We start from the raw sequence: 20463 nt of genomic DNA on the forward strand, positions 1-20463 counted from the left end.
ACATTGGAGCGGCAGCTCTAATCTTGCAAGGTGAGCAGCGCAACAAAGCACGTCAAAGCTCAGGAGAAAGAAGAACGGAACAAATCAATGCAGAAGTGAAAGAGAGAGAGAGAGAGGGGGGGGGGGGGAGAGAGCGAAAACTTTCTGCTGCTCGCATCGCGGCTGGTCTCAGCCCCGCCAGCTCCGATCGCGTCCGTCGCAGTCAGTCGCGATCCGCGTCGAGACATCTAGGAGCCACAGAACGCTCGATACTGTTCAGGTCGATCGAACTTCTCTGGCAGTCCCTAACTCGAAAGGAGTGGACCCGGAGTGCTAGGTAAAAGTGTGTGTGTGTGTGTGTGTGTGTGTGTGTGTGTGTGTGTGTGTGTGTGTGTGTGTGTGAGAGAGAGAGAGAGAGAGAGCAAGGAGAGGAAAGGCAGGGAGGTCAAACAGACGATCGTCCGGTTTGCTATCCTACACTAGGGGTAAGGGAACCGTTCGCTAAAGGGGCTGACCACGCACAAGAAATAGCCGTGGTATGAAAGCGATATAGGAGACAAGCTGCGGCGTTGTTTCGCAGCTATCACGGCTTCGGTTGGGATAGCAATGATGGCAGAAAAAAAAAAAGAGCAAACGTCCTTTCCACAGTGGCGTTTGTGTTCGGCCGACTGTTGGTTTTGAATTGCTCGCAATCATAAATTTATGCGCTGAGACGGTTGTTGCCAGCGTATAAGTTGCCACCGCTTGGTATCCCACACATGCTGCATTATAGGTGCTTATAATGTGCAGTAGACCCACCACGGTGTATTAACGGCTATGGTGTTCCGCTGCTAAGCACGAGCTCGTGGGACCAGATTCTGGCCGCGGCGGCCGCATTTCGATGGAGGCGAAATGCAAAAACGCCAATGGTTCCGTGCATTGGGGGCAACTTTAAGAGATCCCCTGGTTGTCAAAATTAATCCGAAGTCTACGGCTTCCCTCATAATCCCAGAACCCCAGAATACAATTCAGTAATGCTAAGTAAAACGTTGTTCTGTCCCGCTGCGGCGAATTGCCTGCAATGAAGTTCCGGGGGCGCAATCGGCCGGAGATCGTTGTTCGAAATGCGCTTTCAGTTTGCGTTCAGTTTAACCCCACGTGATTGGCCTAGGCCGCGTCGAGTCGACAGCCACCCCTGGGCTCATCGGTTTCCATTCTTGGCTGTAACGGCCCTATATTGGTGAGGGCGCGATGCAAATGGCAGTGGAACACCCAGAGGCACTTCTGTTGGTGTTCAACTACACCAGCACTATAAGAAATGTTTACCTGAAGGCAACAGACTTGAGTGCCCGACTATAGACATCCTACACCTAAGTTTTTTCTCTCTCTCTCTTTCACTTCCAATTCCCCTCCCGACGTGTAGGGTAGCAAACTGGACTCAGTCTGGTTAACTTCCCTGCCTTCCCTTCTTCCCATCTCTCTCTCTCTCTGGGACATATCCAGCCCCCAAGTAATAATCATTATTAATCTTGCCTGTCTTTCCTTAACGATACGCGCCCGCTACTCCTACGTCACGAATGGCATGCGCGTATCTTCTTGGCACAGCGTTCTTGATGGGAAAGCAGCGAGCTCAGAGTTTTGAAGGAACCGCGAGGTTGAAAGGAGGAGGAGACAAAAGGGAGGAAGGACAGGGAAGGTGGCCAGTGTAAAAACCGGCTGGCTACCCTGTGCTGGGGAAATGGGTAAAGGGAATAAAAGGAGAAAGAAGAAGAGGGAAAAAAGTGGAAACCAGAACAAATCACACAGTAACGCGATACTACGCGCTACAACATTCAAAGGCGGTCGCACAATTTGCATATCCTTAAAAACTTCAGCAAAGCCCTTAAGGCTTTGAGTGCCGAAGCCCGTCTGGACCAGTGTCCTAGAACTTTTTCCTCTGTAAAGGGGCGATTGTCCAGTTTTTCAAGCGCGGTCACGAGCACGTTTCTTGGCACTTTGTAACGGGGACAGTCACAAAGGAGGTGCTCAATCGTCTCCTCGCTGCCGCAGGTGTCACAAGTATGGCTGTCGGCCATACCAATGCGGAATAAATAGGAGTTCGTGAATACCACGCCGAGCCACAGGCGGCACAGAAGTGTTGCTTCCGCTCGTGGCAACCCTGGTGGTAGGCGGAGTTGCAGACGTGGATCCAATCTGTGGAAACGTGCGTTCGTGAATTCATTGGTGTTCCACAGATTCTGCGTAAGCGCGCGGGCGAGGGAGCGAAGACTTGTGGCTGCATCTGTTCTTGACAGCGGTATGGGTATAATCTGGGCACCCTCATGGGCCGACCGGGCAGCGTCATCCGCACTGTCATTTCCCGAAATTCCGCAGTGACCCGGTATCCGCTGGTAGATGATGTTGTGTCCCTTGTTGATTGCTTGATGGTGGAGTAGTCGGATGTCTGCGACTAGTTGCACATTTGGTCCGTGGTTGACAGGGGAGATGACACTTGAGAGCTGCCTTTGAGTCACATAAGATGCACCACGAATCTGATATGTGAACAATAAACTCCAGAGCAGCACGGATAGCTGCGAGTTCTGCAGCCGTCGATGATGTAATGTGAGATGTCTTGAGCTTGAGGGTGACACACTCTGCGGGAATCACCACTGCTCCAGCTGAACTTTTAGAGGAGACAGAACCGTCCGTGTAAACGTGGATGCGTGCTCTGTGCTTGTCATGTAGCACTGAAAGCACGGTTTGTTTGAGGGCGAAAGTTGAGATCTCCGTTTTCTTTTTGATACTGGGAATAACAAGAGCCTGGAGTGGATGGAGGCACCACAGCGGTAGAGATGTTCGTGCTGCAGGTGTGAAGTTTGACGGTAAAGTTCCATGGTCGGCGGCAATAATCTTGCTAAACGCTGAACGAGGTCGAGCGGCAGGAAGGGAGGCGAGATCATGCGATGGAAGTCGGGCGAAGTGCCTGATGTGCATCCTTAAAGTGTCGACTTGAAGATACGTATTGATGGGGTGGTCATGCGCGATGGCTATTGTTGCTGCCGTAGATGAGCATTTGGGAAGACCAAGGCATATTCGAAGCGCTTGAGCTTGTACAGACTGGAGGGCACGGAGGTTGGTCTTACCGGTCCCACCCAGTACAGGTAAGCTATAGCGCAGGAGACCGAGGAACAGTGCGTTATAGAGTTGGAGCATCGCACTCGCAGACGCACCCCATGACTTTCCAGCAAGAAATCTGAGCACGTGGGTTATCATGACTAATTTCCTTTTTAGGTAGGAGATGTGAGGACTCCAGGAAAGGTCTCGATCTATTATCACTCCTAGAAAGCGGTGCGTCTTCTCGTAGGCAACTGGCTGTCCATTAATTCTGATGACGTGCGGTTTCATTGCTTTGCGCGTGAAAGCGACTATAGAGCACTTCTCGGAGGACACCTCCAGACCGCGCGCTCGAAGATAACCTGATGTTAGTGTGGCCGCTTTTTGAAGTCTGGCGCGCACCTGGGGACGCGTCGCTCCTGATGACCAAATACATATATCGTCTGCATAAATTGACACATGGACGGATGCGGAAGGGTATGAACCAGGTCGATGAGCACGAGGTTAAATAGAGTGGCGCTCAAAACTCCGCCTTGTGGTACGCCACGGTAGGTGTTGTGTTGTGATGACGCACCATCCTCTGTTTGGACAAAGAACGATCTGTCCTTCAAGAAGCTGGATATCCACTGAAAAACAAGGCCGCCTAGGCCGACATCGCCCAAGGCGTCCAGGATGGCTTGATGGGCTACGTTGCCATAAGCGCCTTTAACATCCAGGAACATCGCCGCTGACAGCTTCCTGAGGCTTTTTTGTGCTGAACAGACGAGACAAGATCTATGACGTTGTCTACAGAAGAGCGTCCGCGTCGAAAGCCTGCCATAGCGTCAGGGTATAACTTCTAGTGTTCTAGATACCACTGTAGACGCGTCAGCACCATCCTCTCCATCACCCTTCCTAGACAACTGGCCAGAGCAATGGGACGATAAGACGCCACGTCTAAGGGTGATTTACCTGGTTTGAGCAGAGGCACAAGGCGGCTGGACTTCCATGCAGCAGGAGGTACTCCTTCACGCCACGAATTATTGTACACGTCTAGAAGTGCATGCCGGGCTGTCTGACCGAGATTTCCAAGAGCTGCGGATTTCACCCCGTCAGGTCCAGGCGATGAGGAACGTCTGCACGCTGCCAATGCCGCCTGCAACTCCTGGATGGAAAACAGATAGCTCATACGAGAATCTCGCGAGATTGGAACGTCACGGGTATCACGTGTATCGAACGATGGCTGTAGACCAGCAACCTTGGAACAGAAGGTCTCCGCTACGTCGATCTCTCTGCGACCTTGGTAGAGAGCCAGGCATTTGAAGGGGTGGCGTTGTTGTGGTGATGTTCGAAGACCACGCACTGTTCTCCATATATGTGACAGGGGTTTATGCGGATCAAGGGAAGCACAGATGGTTTTCCATCTTAGAGACTGCACGGAGTTGATCCGACGCTGGCTCTTCTTCTGTATGCGTCTCGCCTCCCATAGGTCGTAGATGGACTTGGGTGTGCCTGTACCTTCGTTCCGCGCGACGGCGGATTGCTCGAAGCCGCTCCAATTCTGCTTCGAATTCAGAAAATTTAGGAATAGGCCTAAAAGATCTTGTGTCTTTTTGAGCAGCGGCGTTAATTAGCTTCTCGATGTTTCCATGTAGACAGCCCTGGATCTCTTGGCAATTCTCCACGAGCAACGTGTATTTAGGCCAGTCGATGTGATGAAGAACCGTAGTAGAGTGTGACTTGCGTATGCCGTCGATTTTAACATATGTTGGAACGTGGTCACTACCGTGCGTTTCGTTGTCGGTGAACCATTTCACACTGGCACTGAGGCATCTTGAAACAAAAGTTAAGTCCAGGCAGCTGCTATATGTCATTCCCAGCATAAACGTAGAACTGCCATCATTTAGGCAGCAGAGCTCATGGTCCGACGCGAAGGGTAGTACGCGTCTTCCTCGAGAGTCCATCTTTAAGCTTCCCCATAGCGGATGATGCGCATTGAAGTCGCCGGTAATAACCCATGGTCCAGGTGTCCCTGTTAAAATTTCACCTAGTCTTGGGTTAATCGACTTGAAAGTGAAATGTAGGCACCTAGCTACGAGCGTGAGTGCGGCGTTCTTGCATTTTATAGTCAAACATACGTGCTGATTGTCGTCATCAGGTGCCACTGGGCGTAAAACATACGTGAAATCGCATCTGATATAAACGATGACTTTGCTGTGGTGGCTACAGATGGCAGACATGAAAGCATCATATCCTGATAGGCGGATGGCGCTCTCAACGTTTGGTTCACAAATGACGATTATTAGAAATTTGTTCTTAAAACAAACGGACGAAAGTCCGAAATGCGGGATTTAATGCCTCTCACATTCCATTGGAAGATAGATGCTTCCTTGACCTTTTTGAGGAACGAATGTAGAGGAGCAGCCATGGTGCTTAATAATTATGAGGTTTTACGTGCCAAAACCACTTTCTGATTATGAGGCACACCGTAGTGGAGGACTCCGGAAATTTCGACCACCTGGGGTTCTTTCACGTACACCTAAATCTAAATACACGGGTGTTTTCGCATTTCGCCCCATCGAAATGCGGCCGCCGTGGCCGGGATTCGATCCCGCGACCTCGTGCTCAGCAGCCCAACACCATAGCCACTGAGCAACCACGGCGGGTAGCCATGGTGCTTCTCATGAACGGACAGTATCGGATTCAGGATGTCCAGTATTTGAAGAGCGCCTCGAGCCGCCGGAGTGTGTATGGCGGTCAGTAGTACTCGTAGCGTGTTCATAAGGGCCCTTATCATAGTGACAACTTGTTTGTCGTCGTCTTGCTTGCTGCCAGAAGGGGAAGCATGATTCGGCGAGCGTGCTACATCTTGTCGTTCCGCTGGTGCATCTAGCCGTGGCAATGGCGGCCACTCCTCGCATGAGGCAATGATATTGGAGACTTTCTGCTGAGCAACCTCATTGCTACTATTGCTAGTTGTATGTGGAAGTTTGTGGACTGTTAGTGGACGCGATGCATCCTTAGCAATAGCAGTCGGTTTCCTAGATCTCCAGCGACGTGAACGTCGACGTCGCACCTTAGCGGCAGCCTCCCTGTGCGAGGAACCATCCCTGACCATTTGCCTCAAGCCTTTCGCCTCATTTTTCACATGTGGGCAATTCTTTGAAGTTGCATCGTGAGAGCCCTGACAATTGGCGCACTTTTGGTTTTCTGCACGACAGGCGTCGAAGCTGTGCGACCCAGAGCACCGTGAGCACACGGTAGCATTTGTGCAAACCGCACTAACGTGTCCTATCCTTCGACATTTCCTGCACTGAAGCGGCTTTGACACAAAAGGCCGTACAACGTGTCGGAAGTGACCGACCTTGACGTGGGACAGGTAGGCTGTCTCCTTTGGAAGTTAACTTGACACACTGCGAGTTTCCCAGGCGACGGGCTTGCAATATGGCAATTCCCTCTGTGGCCGGCTTGATGAGTATATGCAGGTCAGCATCGCTTATGGAATTATCCACGTCATACACAACGCCGACCGTAGAGTCATGATCGTCTTGTTTATAGCAGCGTACGGTAATGCTATCCAGCACCTTAACATTGCTCAGAATGTCTAAGGCGCTGCGGTTTGTGACATCTATAGCGAGGATGTTCTTACGGGCGTTGATCCTTACATCTTTGATTTGACCCGGAACAAGTGCCTCGAGCGACACAGATGTGGCTTGGCTGTTGATCCGGTTTAGATTGTCGCTAGCAGCCACAGGCACAAATAAAATTGTGAGGTCTGATGACTTTCGCGTTGGAATCACAGTTACCTTACTTGTGGAAGGAGATGTCCTGACGAGTCTTCCCTTTGCTTTATGCTTCGCTACGGGCACGAAGTCGCTGTCATCCGAGGTTTCATCACTGGTCCCTGAGTAGATCAGTGTCCTCGCTGTCGGTGTCACTCGGGCGACTAGACCGCTTTCTCGGTGCGGCGGCTGTTGACGTAGAAGGACCAGGAACCTCTCCAGGTGACTCCACGTCCATCGCCGTAGTTAAGGGAGCGGCGTCTCCCACAAAGCAGCTTCAAATTCTCAGAGACAAAAAAGCAGCTTTCCACACAGGACACTTCGTCGTCGTCTCCCAAATGCGCGAGGTTTATAGATTACTATAATTATTTGGGAACAATACGTGCCCAAGAGGGTGTAATCTTGTAAGTGCTGTAGTATCAACGGTCAAGATAGGAAGCCGTTCAACACGGTATTTCACAAAAAAAAAAAAGTTGTGTCATCGTAACCAACTAATCGTTACTACTTAATTTTGGGATGAGTCAGAGAATGAATCGGGGGAATCCGGGACTTACTGTCGGAGTTGTTACTAAAGCTAACATTTTGCTGGGTAACTGAAGTGTGCCGAATAACATGGTGAGACTTCCAAGTGATCGGTGCGGTGCTTGCTATACCACACTCAATACTCTGAACATTTTTCCATGCTGGAGACTACAGAGCATGTGTTTTGCTCGCGCTCATTGTACTTGCAAAGAACGAGCCATTCTGCCCCGTGAATTTGGATGACCGGCGAAGCTGCTTAGCACACAGCGCAGAAGTGACACAGAATTTTGAGCGAAGGTACGAACAGATTTATTGTCTTGATCGGTGGTCATCGTGACGAAAGGTACGCACACACATTCATTTATATACATTTCCGTTGACCAATATATATAAAATGAAGGAGACGAAAGGGAACTGAGGGGATCAATTTTTATTAATCATATATAAGAACTATCATATAAGAACAAAAACTATCATAAGCAACGTCTCACAGCGTCTTAAGCAAGCGAAAAATGCGATGGCTCATCCACTGCATTTTTTGCTTGCTTAGGGTGGTATGAACCATTGCTGAGGACGATAGTTGTCGTTAACGCTGAACAAAAATGCCCGGAAGCTTAATCATAAACAGCTTCGCTGTAAAAAGACGATGGACGTATGGAGCTTTGGCGTACATCGACAGTAGGCCACTGTTATCGAATGGCTTATTTTAGGTTCCTGGTCTAAACACTCCGCATGCTAGCCCATGAAGGCCATTGCGGCTTTTTTGAGAGGAAGTGAACTGGATAAGCCACTTTAATCAAAGTTTTGTTTTTCCGCCTTTTTTTTATTCTTTTCCTTTCATATCATCATCATCTTTATGTTCTCTTCTTTTGTATCTCTTCTTTTGTTCCCCTTCTTCCCTATGGCAACGGTGAGCGGCAGACTAGAACACAGTGGCTCAGGCTAACCTTTTAGCTTTTCTCTTATAAATCTCTCTTTCTCTCAACTATGCGGCCTCCAGCAGTACGCATTAATTACGGCGGGCCGAACATTTAACGCTCACAGCTATAGTGGAGATATAGTGGATTCAAGCCCTGTAATTCAATATGCCGACATGGTGGTCCGTATCACCGTTACTGCCGAAGTTGAACATGAGGCCACGAGTTCTCCCATTAAAACAGTTGTCAGCCTTTTGACGTTTTACTTCCCCCGCCTTCCTATCCGCACATGGCGGTTGCTGCTACATCGTAATATTAATAGACTGTTCGCTAATTACGTTACTTCTTTTCGCGCTACGGTTGCTGCCCACTGCAGGCAGTCTCCTATTGTTGCTGTGGAATTCGACGAGCGAGACGGCCCTGTGGGGCTCTACCGGACCACGCAAGGGCGGCTGGGCTAACGTAGAGTTGCCGAAGACCACCGAAGATTTTCAGGTAAGCGAGGTGGAGCGTCGTGGCCGACGCCTCAGCGGCTTTGTGCTCGAGCAAGCTGGACTTGTTCCGTGGATTACGCACTTTGAATACCTTCACACGTGTGAAGCATGGAAAGGAGCAGGATGTCGAATCTGTAGTCTTGTGCGACCAGGGTGTGCGCCTAGTCCCAATGCAAAGTACGCATCTCCCCCCTTTCCTCTAGTTACGTTTAACAATTAGCGAGCACTGCAGCTTTGTCGGGCTTACAACAAAGCATACCGTGGCTATACGATTAAACAGTATCTCTCACAGGGGTATACCTGTCGTTTCGCGCAAGGCAAACTTCCCTCGTCGTGCCCAACATTGTCACTCGACGCCACCTGTGTATACGAAATCGTGACAGTAAAATTTCTTTTGTTACGAGAACAAATAGAAAAGCCCTTTCTCTCAGTTGCTAGCAGTAAGAACGTGTGCGTGCTTGCATCGATCGTGGCGGCCTTCGAGCTTACAGGTGGCCGTCGTAGCGTGGAGGCACGCATAGTAGCTCGAGAGACACGGTTATAAGCGGCCTTGCAACAAAGGCAGGAGAAAAGGTCCTCGATCCTGTCGCTGCCGTTTCGTTGTAGCTACGGAACCTCGACAAGATCGCCTGTTGCGTTCGCGTTGCGTGCCCGCTATCTCGGCGTACTTCATCGACCGTCCGCGCGTAAATGGAGCTCGTCACACGACCGCATGGCCACGAGACCCTTGACCGTGAAGAAGACGGCTGAGTTAGTCAATGCACGCAATGCCATGCGCGGGCTGCAGATGGTGCGGAAACAGCTCGAGACAGTGCTTAAAACACAGAACGCGTGCTGTATGACAAGTGGAACTTTATTGGAAAAAGCTCTGGTCTAAGATAACAAAACCTAGCACGTTCACGATCACTATACTTTAAGCAAAAGTTATTAAATCTAGAGGAAACGTGTTCGTAGACTTTTCTTTCATATTTTTTTACGGATTCACGCACATTCTTGTTCTTACGCTTCCGTGCCACCTATGGCAATTTTTTTTACGTATATATATATACACACATACATAAAAGCATTATGAGACGAACCGTACAAGGTAGTCTGAAAGCGAGTTGTTGGAAATCTTGATATATTGAGCTGATTCGGATAATGCTCCAGCTTAACCGCCGTGCGTACTGTAGGCACAAGGGGACATTCATGCTGTTTCCTTTTTGTAGCTTTAGCCGGAAGTTCTGAGGCAAGCGCGGCCTGAACAAGGCGCGAGCGGCGTTTTCTCCAAAGCTAACATTCCTTCGTTTCGCTACCTCGCTGACTCGCCCATTTCTTTGATACCTTTTGCCCTTACAGCTAGTCTTTGCGGCGCGCACTCGACAACCAGGTGAGGGAGGCGTGGCCATCGATGACGTCAGGCTGGGTCCGGAGTGCCAAGAGGTGCCGACCGCAGAGCCGCCACCGGCGACAACCACATTGCTGCCGGATGACGTCACCACCGAGTTTGGTCAGTCGTGCTCTTCTTTTTTTGATCCCCGGGTTCATATTGAAGTAAGGGGCGATGGTGAGCTGTCGATTGAGTGCCTTACTGATGTTCACCATGGGCCTCTGAGATGTCCAGCGGGGCGCGCAGTATCATGTCGTATATCTCTGAGGCGATGTAGGATAGGTGTGTACGTGTTTGGTGAGATGTTTTACGAGCTGCATGCTTGGCCTCCCAATGTAGGTGCTTGCATTTCATGCACCTCCACCACTCGCTGCACGGCGGCTGAGTAGCTATTTCCTCCTAAGAATTTATTTTTAAGTGTTTTTCTTTTTACCCCCGGTCTCGTGTGGTGCGAACGGGAAAAATACCTTTTTTTATCATCGTCTACTTCAGCCCATTTTATGTCCACTGCAGGAAAAAGGCCTCTCCCTGCGATCACCAATTACCCCTGCGCTACGCCAACCGATTCTAACTAGCGCCCGCGAATTTCCTAATTTCATCGCCCTACCTAGTCTTCTGCCGTCCTCGACTGTGCTTCCCTTCTCTTGGTAACCATTCTGTAACCCTAATGGTCGAGCGGTTATCTAACCTGCGCATTACATGACCTGCCCAGCTCCATTTTTTTCTCTTAAGGTCAATTAGTATATCGGCTATACCCGTTTGCTCTTTGGTACCGCTATGTTCCTGTCTTGTAACGTTGCGCTTAACATTATTCGTTCCTACAGCTCTCAAAACTCGCTATAATTTAAGCTAGTGCTTCTTTCAGAGCACAGTGTAATCCTTTCTATGGGCAAAATATTTTCTTCCGAGAAGATACTCTCAAAAACCAGTGACATCACAGGCTAAAGAGCCTGTGGCATCACGGGCTGCTTATAGTACTGAAGCGTGAAGGCGGTGTCGGCACCCACTCTCCGATTTTGCACTAGTTATAGACCGCCAAGTGTTTGTGCCAGGCAAGGCTGACGTATTTTTCTTTTTGTGTCCGAGAAGAGTAACCTACACAGCCAGCTCATTCTTCTTTAATTGTACCGTTAGCGTCTCTTTAGCTGCTGCTATTATCACGTTGAAGTGAACGAGCTCTCACAGCAGAAGTCGTAGCGGGGCGAGAAGAAGCAGGGTTTCGAACGAAGGGCAGCAGCTGACGCTGTAGGCCAAGGATACCAGCACCAGTGTACCAGCCCAGGCCTTCTTTCAACGTGCTTGAGAGCGATTGCGCCCGTAGCGTTGGCTTAGTGGCCGCGGTGTTCCGCTGTTAAGAGCGATGCCGTGGACTCGATTTCCGGCCGGGAGCTGCCGCACATCGGTGGTGGTGGAACGGCAAACGCACTCCTGTACTTATATTTAGGTGCACGTTAAAAAGCACCCCGGGTCATCAAAATTAATTAGGTGTTACCCCACTACACGGCGTGCCTCATAATCCCACCGAGGGTTTGGCTCGTAAAATCCCAGAATCTGTTTAGGATTCAGAGCGGTTATGATGTGCGCTACCAGATAACTTTAATCCTGAAGTGCGATAGCCGCAGTCAGCCACCCAGGGCGCCGGGGTGGGGAAAGGAAGTGGGGGGGGGGGGGGGTACCGGGATCGAGGCGTCTTCATATAAGGGGCTTTAAGTATTGGCAGTTTCTCCCGCAGAGAGAAGTACTGACAGCGATAGCAAGGGTTAGCATTGCGTTAACCCTGGCTATCGCTGTTCTAAACGTACGCAAGTGTCCCAAAAATGTCTGGTATCAAGCTTCGAAGCTTGAACACGCCGCGTAGGACCTGTAATGGCGTCGCATTGGTGCCACTGCGCTAACCGTAAGGAGCCGCGCCGGTGGAATAAGGTTGCTTCCAGGTTTGAGCACTGATAATAGTTAGCCATTTTTATGCGTAATAGTCTGAGAAGATTTAAGATAAAAGCCATGCGCTGTCAATGTTATGTATTGTTACTTTTTTTCGCAGGCTGCGTTTCTCAAGAATTCTGAGGAATCATTGAGTAAAGAACTTAACCCTAGTTTGAGCAAATGTGGCGATTTATTAGTGATTTAATAGGTAGATTTAATTTTAATCTGACTTCAATATATGTAGACATGCATATGATAAAACATGCATGTACCTGAGTATACGCGGTACCTGTTGATACCACATGATTGCTATCGCGATAATAAAATATGCATCGCGACAGCCCTGTTGTTTATAGACATGCATCCGCTCTAGCAACACAAACCTTTTAATATCAGGAACAACTCAAGGCGTTCGAAACCCTGAGGCGTAGATAAATAGCTCCAGTGCAAAAATCACGGGTCGAACGTTGCATCCGCTTTTATAGAAAAGTAATCGCATATAGCAAATGCACAGTTTACAGTGCTTAAAAATGTCATACATAATAAAATACAAGTAAGGATATGAGGGAAACATTGCAATGCGCCTTAAGTTGGTTTTGAACGGTCATTTTAGGTTAAAATGCACAAAAAGAAAAAAAATATCTACGATAGCGTCTCTCAATTCTCACGTTTGCTTTACAGCGGAATTGAGGTTGCCTATATAGATAATAAGGCGAGAACGCGGTTGTGTTGTTTCAGGAAATCTGCAGCTGTTGTGTACACAAAATTTCACCTGTCGGAGCAACGTTAGCGATGGGCTGTTTAGAAGCATAACCGAAATTTGTTGCTGGAACTGATTATGCACTGGCGGTGCACTGGGGTATTTCGCTTTTCGGCTGCTCGCTCGAACGCAACCTGCGCCGTTCGTGCCCCGGAACTGCCCGAAGTGTATCCAAGTGTATCCCGGGCGTGCACTCCGTTCCAGTAATTCAGTTCTGTTATCTTTCTAAACGAACCGTATCTCGTTCTATGGCGATGTCAATTATATGGACACTCCAAGCGAATTCTCACCGTCGTCGCCGTCGACGTCGCCGTGATGTCTCGTATATATGTAGGTGTGTTTATGCTATATGCCGTACCATGCTATATGATATGCGGTACATGCGGGCGATATTGCTACACCATTCTATCGCTACAGTTGCTGATGCCAAGTCTTGCATTCCTGACAAAATTATCACTGAGGATATTGAGAAGGGCAGCCACAAACACATGTGCCACGATCACATGTGCCATATATACACACACACACACACAAACACACACACACACACACACACACACACACACACACACACACACACACACACACACACACACACACACACACACACACACACACACACACACACACACACACACACACACACACACACACACACACACACACACACACACACACACACACACACACACACACACACACACACACACACACACACACACACACACACACACACACACACACACACACACACACACACACACACACACACACACACACACACACACACACACACACACACACACACACACACACACACACACACACACACACACACACACACACACACACACACACACACACACACACACACACACACACACACACACACACACACACACACACACACACACACACACACACACACACACACACACACACACACACACACACACACACACACACACACACACACACAGGGCGTCCCAGCTAACTTGGACCAAGATATTAAAAATATCCAAGAGCTCTGGAGAAATCGTGCTGAATGATAGTAGCCGTGGTCGTATGTACTTACGGCGAATATATTTTTCATCAAGAAGTATTACTTAAATAATCACTTTTAATTAGTGAACTTTTACTTTATTGTTTGAATCGCGAAGATATCAATTACAAAGTTGTAGGGCACCTTAAATAACCTCTTGGGTATTTTTTAAATCATGGTCCAAGTTAGCTGGGACACCCTGTATATATAATCAGTGGAACCACCACGGGAACGAAGATGCCGCCTAATTACGCAACCATCTTTATGGCATCGTCAGAAATCCTCTGCCTCGGAAATTCGGTTATCAAACCAATATTTTACAGGCGATTCCTGGATGATATTTTCTTTGTGTGGGCCGACAGTGAACAAAGTCTGTAGCCCTGCATTTCCAATTTCAATTCTTTGCAACCGTCGATTTGCTTTACGGCCAACTTCTCCCACGATAGTGTTCACTTCTTCGACGTCACCTTGTCACTGAGTGGCGGTCGCATCTCCACGTCCCTATACAAAAAAAAAAAAAAACCTGACAGATCGTCAGCAATACCTGCATTTCTAAGTAGCCACCGCCATCACTGCAAAACAAGCATCCCCTACTCCCCGGCTCACAGATACAGAAGAATCTGTTCCGAATCTGCGCGATTTGGGAGACACGCTTAGGAACTGAAATCCGCTCTTGTACGCTGAAAATATCCTCCACAAGTAGTAGACAATGCCATTGAACGCGCCCGTAGCTTATATCGAGCACATATAATGGGCGAAAGGGTGAGCGATACCAACACTCAATCAGATCCGAACTCGGTCCTCACACACACTACCGGTGCTCCACGGGTCAATGCCATTCGCAACCGCCATTTTAACATCATAAAACGGAGCATCTGACTAGCTACTGTATTCAAGCATAGTAGCCTTATGTGGACACACAAGCCCAATGCGCCCAAGGGTCGTCGACCGTGCGGGAAACCTCGTTGCAAGGCATGTCGTCACGTGACAACAGACACAGCAGGGGCACCGAACTCGGTCTTTGTATGTAAAATTAACGAAAATCTTAAATGTGATTGCAGTAACGTGGTGTACAAAATTTGATGCGACGTGGATAAGCAGGAATATAGCGGACAAACAGAGACTCCTTTTCACCTGTGGTTCAACAATCACCTCGCGCGTGTGAGAAGTCTCCCGAATTTGCCCTTGCCCAGGCACGTTCGACTGCCAGATCATTCCTTTGAACGCGTGAGCGTCGTGCTCTTTCAGTCTGGTTTCCAACACACCCATGCACGCGATAATCTTTTTTTCATCCATAAATTTGGAACGTACGTTAAAGGAATTAATGAGAGTCCGGGGTTGCTGACGTGCCTCCGGAATATGCAGTCAGAGTGTAATGGGGAGCGTGAATACATGTTCTCCATTCGAAAATTAAGACGCGGAAAACTAGTAAACCTAGTTTCCTCCGCCCTGCCACTCAAGTGGCCATTCTGAGTGACTTATTGCCCCTTCTGGTAATCCGCACGAGCTGACGTGGTGTCAGTTGTCCGCTAAACGTTTGAAAACTGCACCACACTGAGGCTCCTTTAACTCGGCTCCCTAAAACTAAGCCCAGGGACGCACTCGCTTTGCGAACCCCGCGTATATATCCTTTTTAGAATTTTTTTTCCCGCACCTCAGCCGGACCACAAAGCTGCCGGAACGGGCCTTGCCTTGTATATGTGTATTGTGGCACTGTGTTACTTTCCACGAGTTGCCGCTCTTCTGTCTTCCTTCCGGGCCCCTTCTCTATTGTGACCCCCTCCCCCCACCCCTCCCAATTTGCCCTCTGCCCCGTTACAACGGCGGCACGCGTTCTGGTGCTGCGCAGCAACCGTTTTCTCCCTCCTTGCCTCGTGTCAACGTGAACCTAGCTGCCGCTACTCACCCCCCCCCCCCCCCCCTCCCTCCCTTCCATTCTCCGACTTATGTCTCCTTCCTGTTGTTTTTCTTTTCACTGACCTCCTTGCCCTACATACATGGGACTCCGCCTTCCTTTTGCCCTGCATCGTTGCCAATAAGCCAGCTATAAATCTTCCAAAGCGCCGAGAAAAAGTCAATCACTGTCACAACTGTCTCTTTCGGTTTGATGTATCTGAGAACGGCTGGGAAACCGGCCTGCTGTCTTCACTATCAGAGCCGAACTGTCATTTTCTTGTAAACTCTGATGAAGGTCGGTCTACCGGTCGATACTGTTGAAGTTAAATACTTGTTGTTCTGTTTACCTTGTAGCAGCGCGCAAGTTCATTAAGTTGAAAACGTAGCCTGAGGAAATTATAATGTTATATAATAAGGAAGTATATATATATATATATATATATATATAAACGAGAAGAAAGGAGGTTAACCGAGGGGCCCGATATTTATTAGTCATATCATAAGAAGCCAACAAAAACTGACACCAAGGACAACATAGGGGAAACTACTTGTGCTTAATAAATAAAATAAATGATAAATTAATGGAAATTAAAGTGGATGAATAAATAACTTGCCGCAGGTGGGAACCGAACCCACCTCGGGCCCCTCGGTTAACCCCCTTTCTTCTCATTTATTACATAACGAGGGTCTCGAATCCGGCAACATTGATGCCTTCAGGTAGCATATGTGGGTTTATTGACCAGTTGCTTTCACCCAAAGAGATCACGTTCTCGTGACGCCTGCGGCAAAAAAGACGTTCCACGTCCGCCGCCAAGGTCTATAAGTGGTGGCGCTGGCTAACACTTCCAGGGTTCTACTAGGACATGTAAATACCCAAGAAAGTGGATGGGAAAACGCCGCCGCGTTAGCTCAATTGGTTGAGCATCGCACGTGAAATGCGAAGGTTGTGGGTTCGGTTCCCACCTGCGGCAAGTTGTTTTTTAATCCACTTCCATTTCCATTAATTTATCGTTTCTTCATTTCATTTATAAAGCACAAGTGAATTCCCCTATGTTGTCCTTGGTGTCAGTGTTCGTTGGCTTCTTATGGTATGACTAAAGAAGGAGGCCATCACACGAAAGAAGCTGACACGTTACGAACTGCGATCATTTGATAAGCGGAATGAAATGAGCGAAAGAGAGAGCAATAACCTGCCACCAAACGCTACATCACGTCGATATATATATATATATATATATATATATATATATATATATATATATATATGTTTTTGTGTGTGCGTAATTATTGTTTTGTTACCATTTTTTTTTTCGAATCGCAGTGGTTGCAAATAAGCTACCCCTCCTTTCGGGGGCGCTCAGTTAAGAAAACTCATTTTGATTCACTCCCTCGAGAAAGATGAAGAGGCGGATGCGAGGTTGGAGGGGGGGGGGGGGGAGAGCGGAAGGGACTTGCGAGCGTACAAGGCGATGCGCCACGCACCATTTTTCGCATCCGGCAACGTGGCTCGTTTATCACGTCGCCGGAGCGAGCGCCACAAAAGCGCGGTCGACACCCCAGGCGACCTCCGACCGATGCGCGGTGCCTTTTTATTTTGCACACCGCGTCAAACGATGGCTGCCCGCTCACTGAATTAAGTCGGTCGCGCCGACCCGACATGCATATACGCTCGCTCTCTCTCTCTCTCTCTCTCTCTGTATATATTTCATCAGACACGCTTTCGCTTACGTGCGTACAAACAAACAATCTCTCTCCGCGCATTAAGCGCGTCCCCAATTTTTGGGCCACATCCGAGGGCCCTGGCGCCCGATAGAGCGATACGAGAGGATAGGGCAGAGAGTTGGTGGAAGAGACAAAAGGGGGCGAGAATTACTTGGTATGCACATACACTGCCTCTTTAGAGCCGTGCAGTGCGAGGAAGCCTACTTCTCGAAGACAGCGTGAGCGAGCGGGGACACAAAGTGGATAGGCTACTTCGCGTGCCACGCGAAATCGAAATTTGTAAATTTTCTTTTAGGCCTGAGAGGCGCGCATATATATTAGCAGCTTAAAAGCACAAAGAAAAAACAACGTTATGTAAGAAAATGAAATATGAACTGTCAGGCTTCCATTTTCCTAAGTCGACAAGAAACGCCTTGCAACTGAGCAAATCTCTAGCTTATATTTAGCGAAGAGAATGATAAGCGCCATTGTATATGTGATCGTGTCAGATTTATAACTCTGTTGGCCGGAACTCCAGCGTCGGGAGAAGCAGGGGGGAGGTGGGGTCGAAAACCGCAAGGAAACGTGTCAGAAATGTTCACGTGCGTGTTGCTTTCAATTTCTTTTTGTGTTTGAGTAATTTTCTAATGCTCCATCAGCCTCGGGTATAGGGAATTTAGAATTAACTTATCAGTGAAACCATGTTCCCATAACGTCATGTGAATTTGTAATATTTCGGCATCTTCACCGTTGTATTTTATCGTCACGAATGACCGGCGCGCAGGCGTCCGCGTATAATCACTCATAAGCGGCAAACCACATAGGTGTACTTCCGCCGCATATTCGACGGCGCGTCCATTTGGCGGTGCACCATCGCGTTCCACATATGAGCGCAGACCACTTAAACCTTACTTCGACCGTTAATGCAACTCGCGAAAATAGCGCGTGTCGCCAAATAGAGGCGTCGACGCTGTAAGTGCGCAGGGAGAAATTAGGGGGACGCTTAAGCTTCGCCTTTAAGAGTAGAACGCGGTTGCGTCAAAAGATCCCTGACTGTTTCTCCCGCTGCCCGGCCAATGCGTATGTAACCGTAATGTTTACCGGGAAATGCTGGCGGGAAATGCTGGCGGCAAACGCTGTGCACGAAGTCGAACCTTCTGGTAGAAACGCGGCCACTTGCGTGGGCCGCGCATGCGCGGTGGCCAGCGCCATCTGGATGGCGACGTTGCAAGCAACCGAGCGTGGCACACCGCTCTATGAGTGGTAGAAACGCTGGAAAATAGGTTGTGCTTGAGTTTCTGCGTAACGTAATTATGTTTTCTCTTTCAAATTACAATCCGACGCTGTCTCAAGTCTGTAGGTTGTGTGTAGTTCGTACTTTACGATTTTTCTGACGCAATTTACTTTGCGAAATTCAATTCGTTTCAGTAACGCCTCTGCGCCACGCGGAGGGCCTGCATGGTTCGGTATGCGTGGTTCGGAGTGATTTTTCGCTCACAAGACGGGTCGGCGCCGAACGCCGACACCGCATTTTTGGGGGGACACGGGACCCTTAATGCTATCGCGTTAAAATACGTTCCATGCAGGGCGCCACTCCACACGGGGCGAATAAAGTTTGGGTGTTCGCAGCCCCGGCTGGCTCGACGGGAAGTGTAGGTCCCACGAAACACGTTGCACGCTTTTAGGAAAGAGAGGAACGATGATAGGCTACAACGCGGCCGACTGTAGGGAAAAGCGAGACTGAGAACGAAAAATTTATTACGTCCCCGCCCACTCTTGAGAAAGTCCCGGCTATCAAGTCGGCGCGTGCCAGCTTTTCTTGCTCCTTGTTTTTTTTGTACGCCTCGTGTCGCTCAAGCTGTCCTCTTTTCCTTCCATCTGCTGTAATGCCCTGCTGGGATAGTGCGGGTTGAATCTTCGACGGCGCCTGTTTCAACTAGAGGAGGAAAGCAACAGGAAAAGAAAAGAGGAAACAAGCGATGCTGTGCATGGAAATGCGTCGAGTGATATATGTTGCGCCTCCTTCGTTCTTGGATGCTTGCCCGCTCGTCCCAGGGATTTGAACGGCATGGAAGACTGTGCCGGCCGTGGGAGCGGGAGCGCGCGTGTGTGTATGACCGACGGAAATCGAAACGCAGAAAATTCCCTGTTCCCCCTTTCCCCCCTTTCTCCAACTCTGCCCCATGTCTTTGAACTCCCCTCTTATTTACCTTGCTCAGCCTCTCACCTAACATTTCCCTATTTTCATATCCCTTCGTTTTCCTCGTTCCATTTGACTCGCGCTTTCTTTATTTCCCCATTTCCCTTCTCTTGAAGACCCTTGGTTTCCTAGTCACCCTTTTTTACCCACCGTTCCGGCTTTTTTGTATCTTCGCTTCATTATTCCTCCTTCCCTAGATTTCCTCGCATCTCTTTCGGTTGGTGGTTTTGTCGCAACGCTTTTTCTATTTCACCGAGCAGACAAACAAGCAAACAACGGAAGATTGGAGCCATTGTTTCCCGGGCCATTCGGCATCGCACATTGATGCTCTACGCCGTCGCCGTTGCAACCTATCAGCGAGGCAAGATCACTGTGCTGGGCCGGATCGCCGGGCGGCCTGTATTTCGGTTTCCTCGCTCTCGGCACTCCTTCGCTATCGTTTGAACATTTATACCCGTTCGCGTCGCAGGGCTCGGTGCCCTACATCCCGCATCGCTCGTATGCTTTGCGAAACGGCGAACACGGTTTCGTCTTTTCTTCTTCCGGCGGCGCCGCGGAGTTCTGCATGCCGGTCGGTCTCAGCGTACGCTGGTTGAAAAGTTAGAGCAACCAGGTTTCCGAATAGGCTGCGTACTCGTCGAACGGTCTGACAAGAACTTGGAAGCGTTGTGGCCTCTGATTGTACGCGTCGCGTTGGAGGTGCTTTAATGAGCTTACAAATGCGGGTTTATTCGCCGAGTTGCCATGGCTCGACGCGGCGTTCGGATCGTCTGGCCAGGCCAACATTCGCAGGAGTGCGGAGTCATCCCTTTTTCTTTGGAAGCATA

The 20463-nt window shown here is 49.1% G+C and overlaps 1 protein-coding gene and 1 non-coding gene across 3 annotated transcripts in view; both read left to right on the forward strand.

Moving 5' to 3' along the window:
• The window catches only part of LOC126517624 (uncharacterized), a 137149-nt gene that overhangs the window by 80287 nt on the left and 36399 nt on the right, over window positions 1-20463 (forward strand). For both annotated transcript variants that reach the window (XM_050167419.3, XM_055064462.2), the window contains 2 exons: window positions 8628-8746; window positions 10084-10234. In XM_050167419.3, coding sequence (XP_050023376.2) covers window positions 8628-8746; window positions 10084-10234 — 270 coding nt within the window. The remainder of the gene's footprint in view (window positions 1-8627; window positions 8747-10083; window positions 10235-20463) is intronic.
• TRNAS-UGA (transfer RNA serine (anticodon UGA)) lies at window positions 16634-16706 on the forward strand. Its single transcript has one exon. It is a non-coding gene; the product is annotated as a tRNA-Ser (tRNA).

Source organism: Dermacentor andersoni, chromosome 11, assembly GCF_023375885.2.
Source record: "Dermacentor andersoni chromosome 11, qqDerAnde1_hic_scaffold, whole genome shotgun sequence".
NCBI lineage: Eukaryota > Metazoa > Arthropoda > Arachnida > Ixodida > Ixodidae > Dermacentor > Dermacentor andersoni.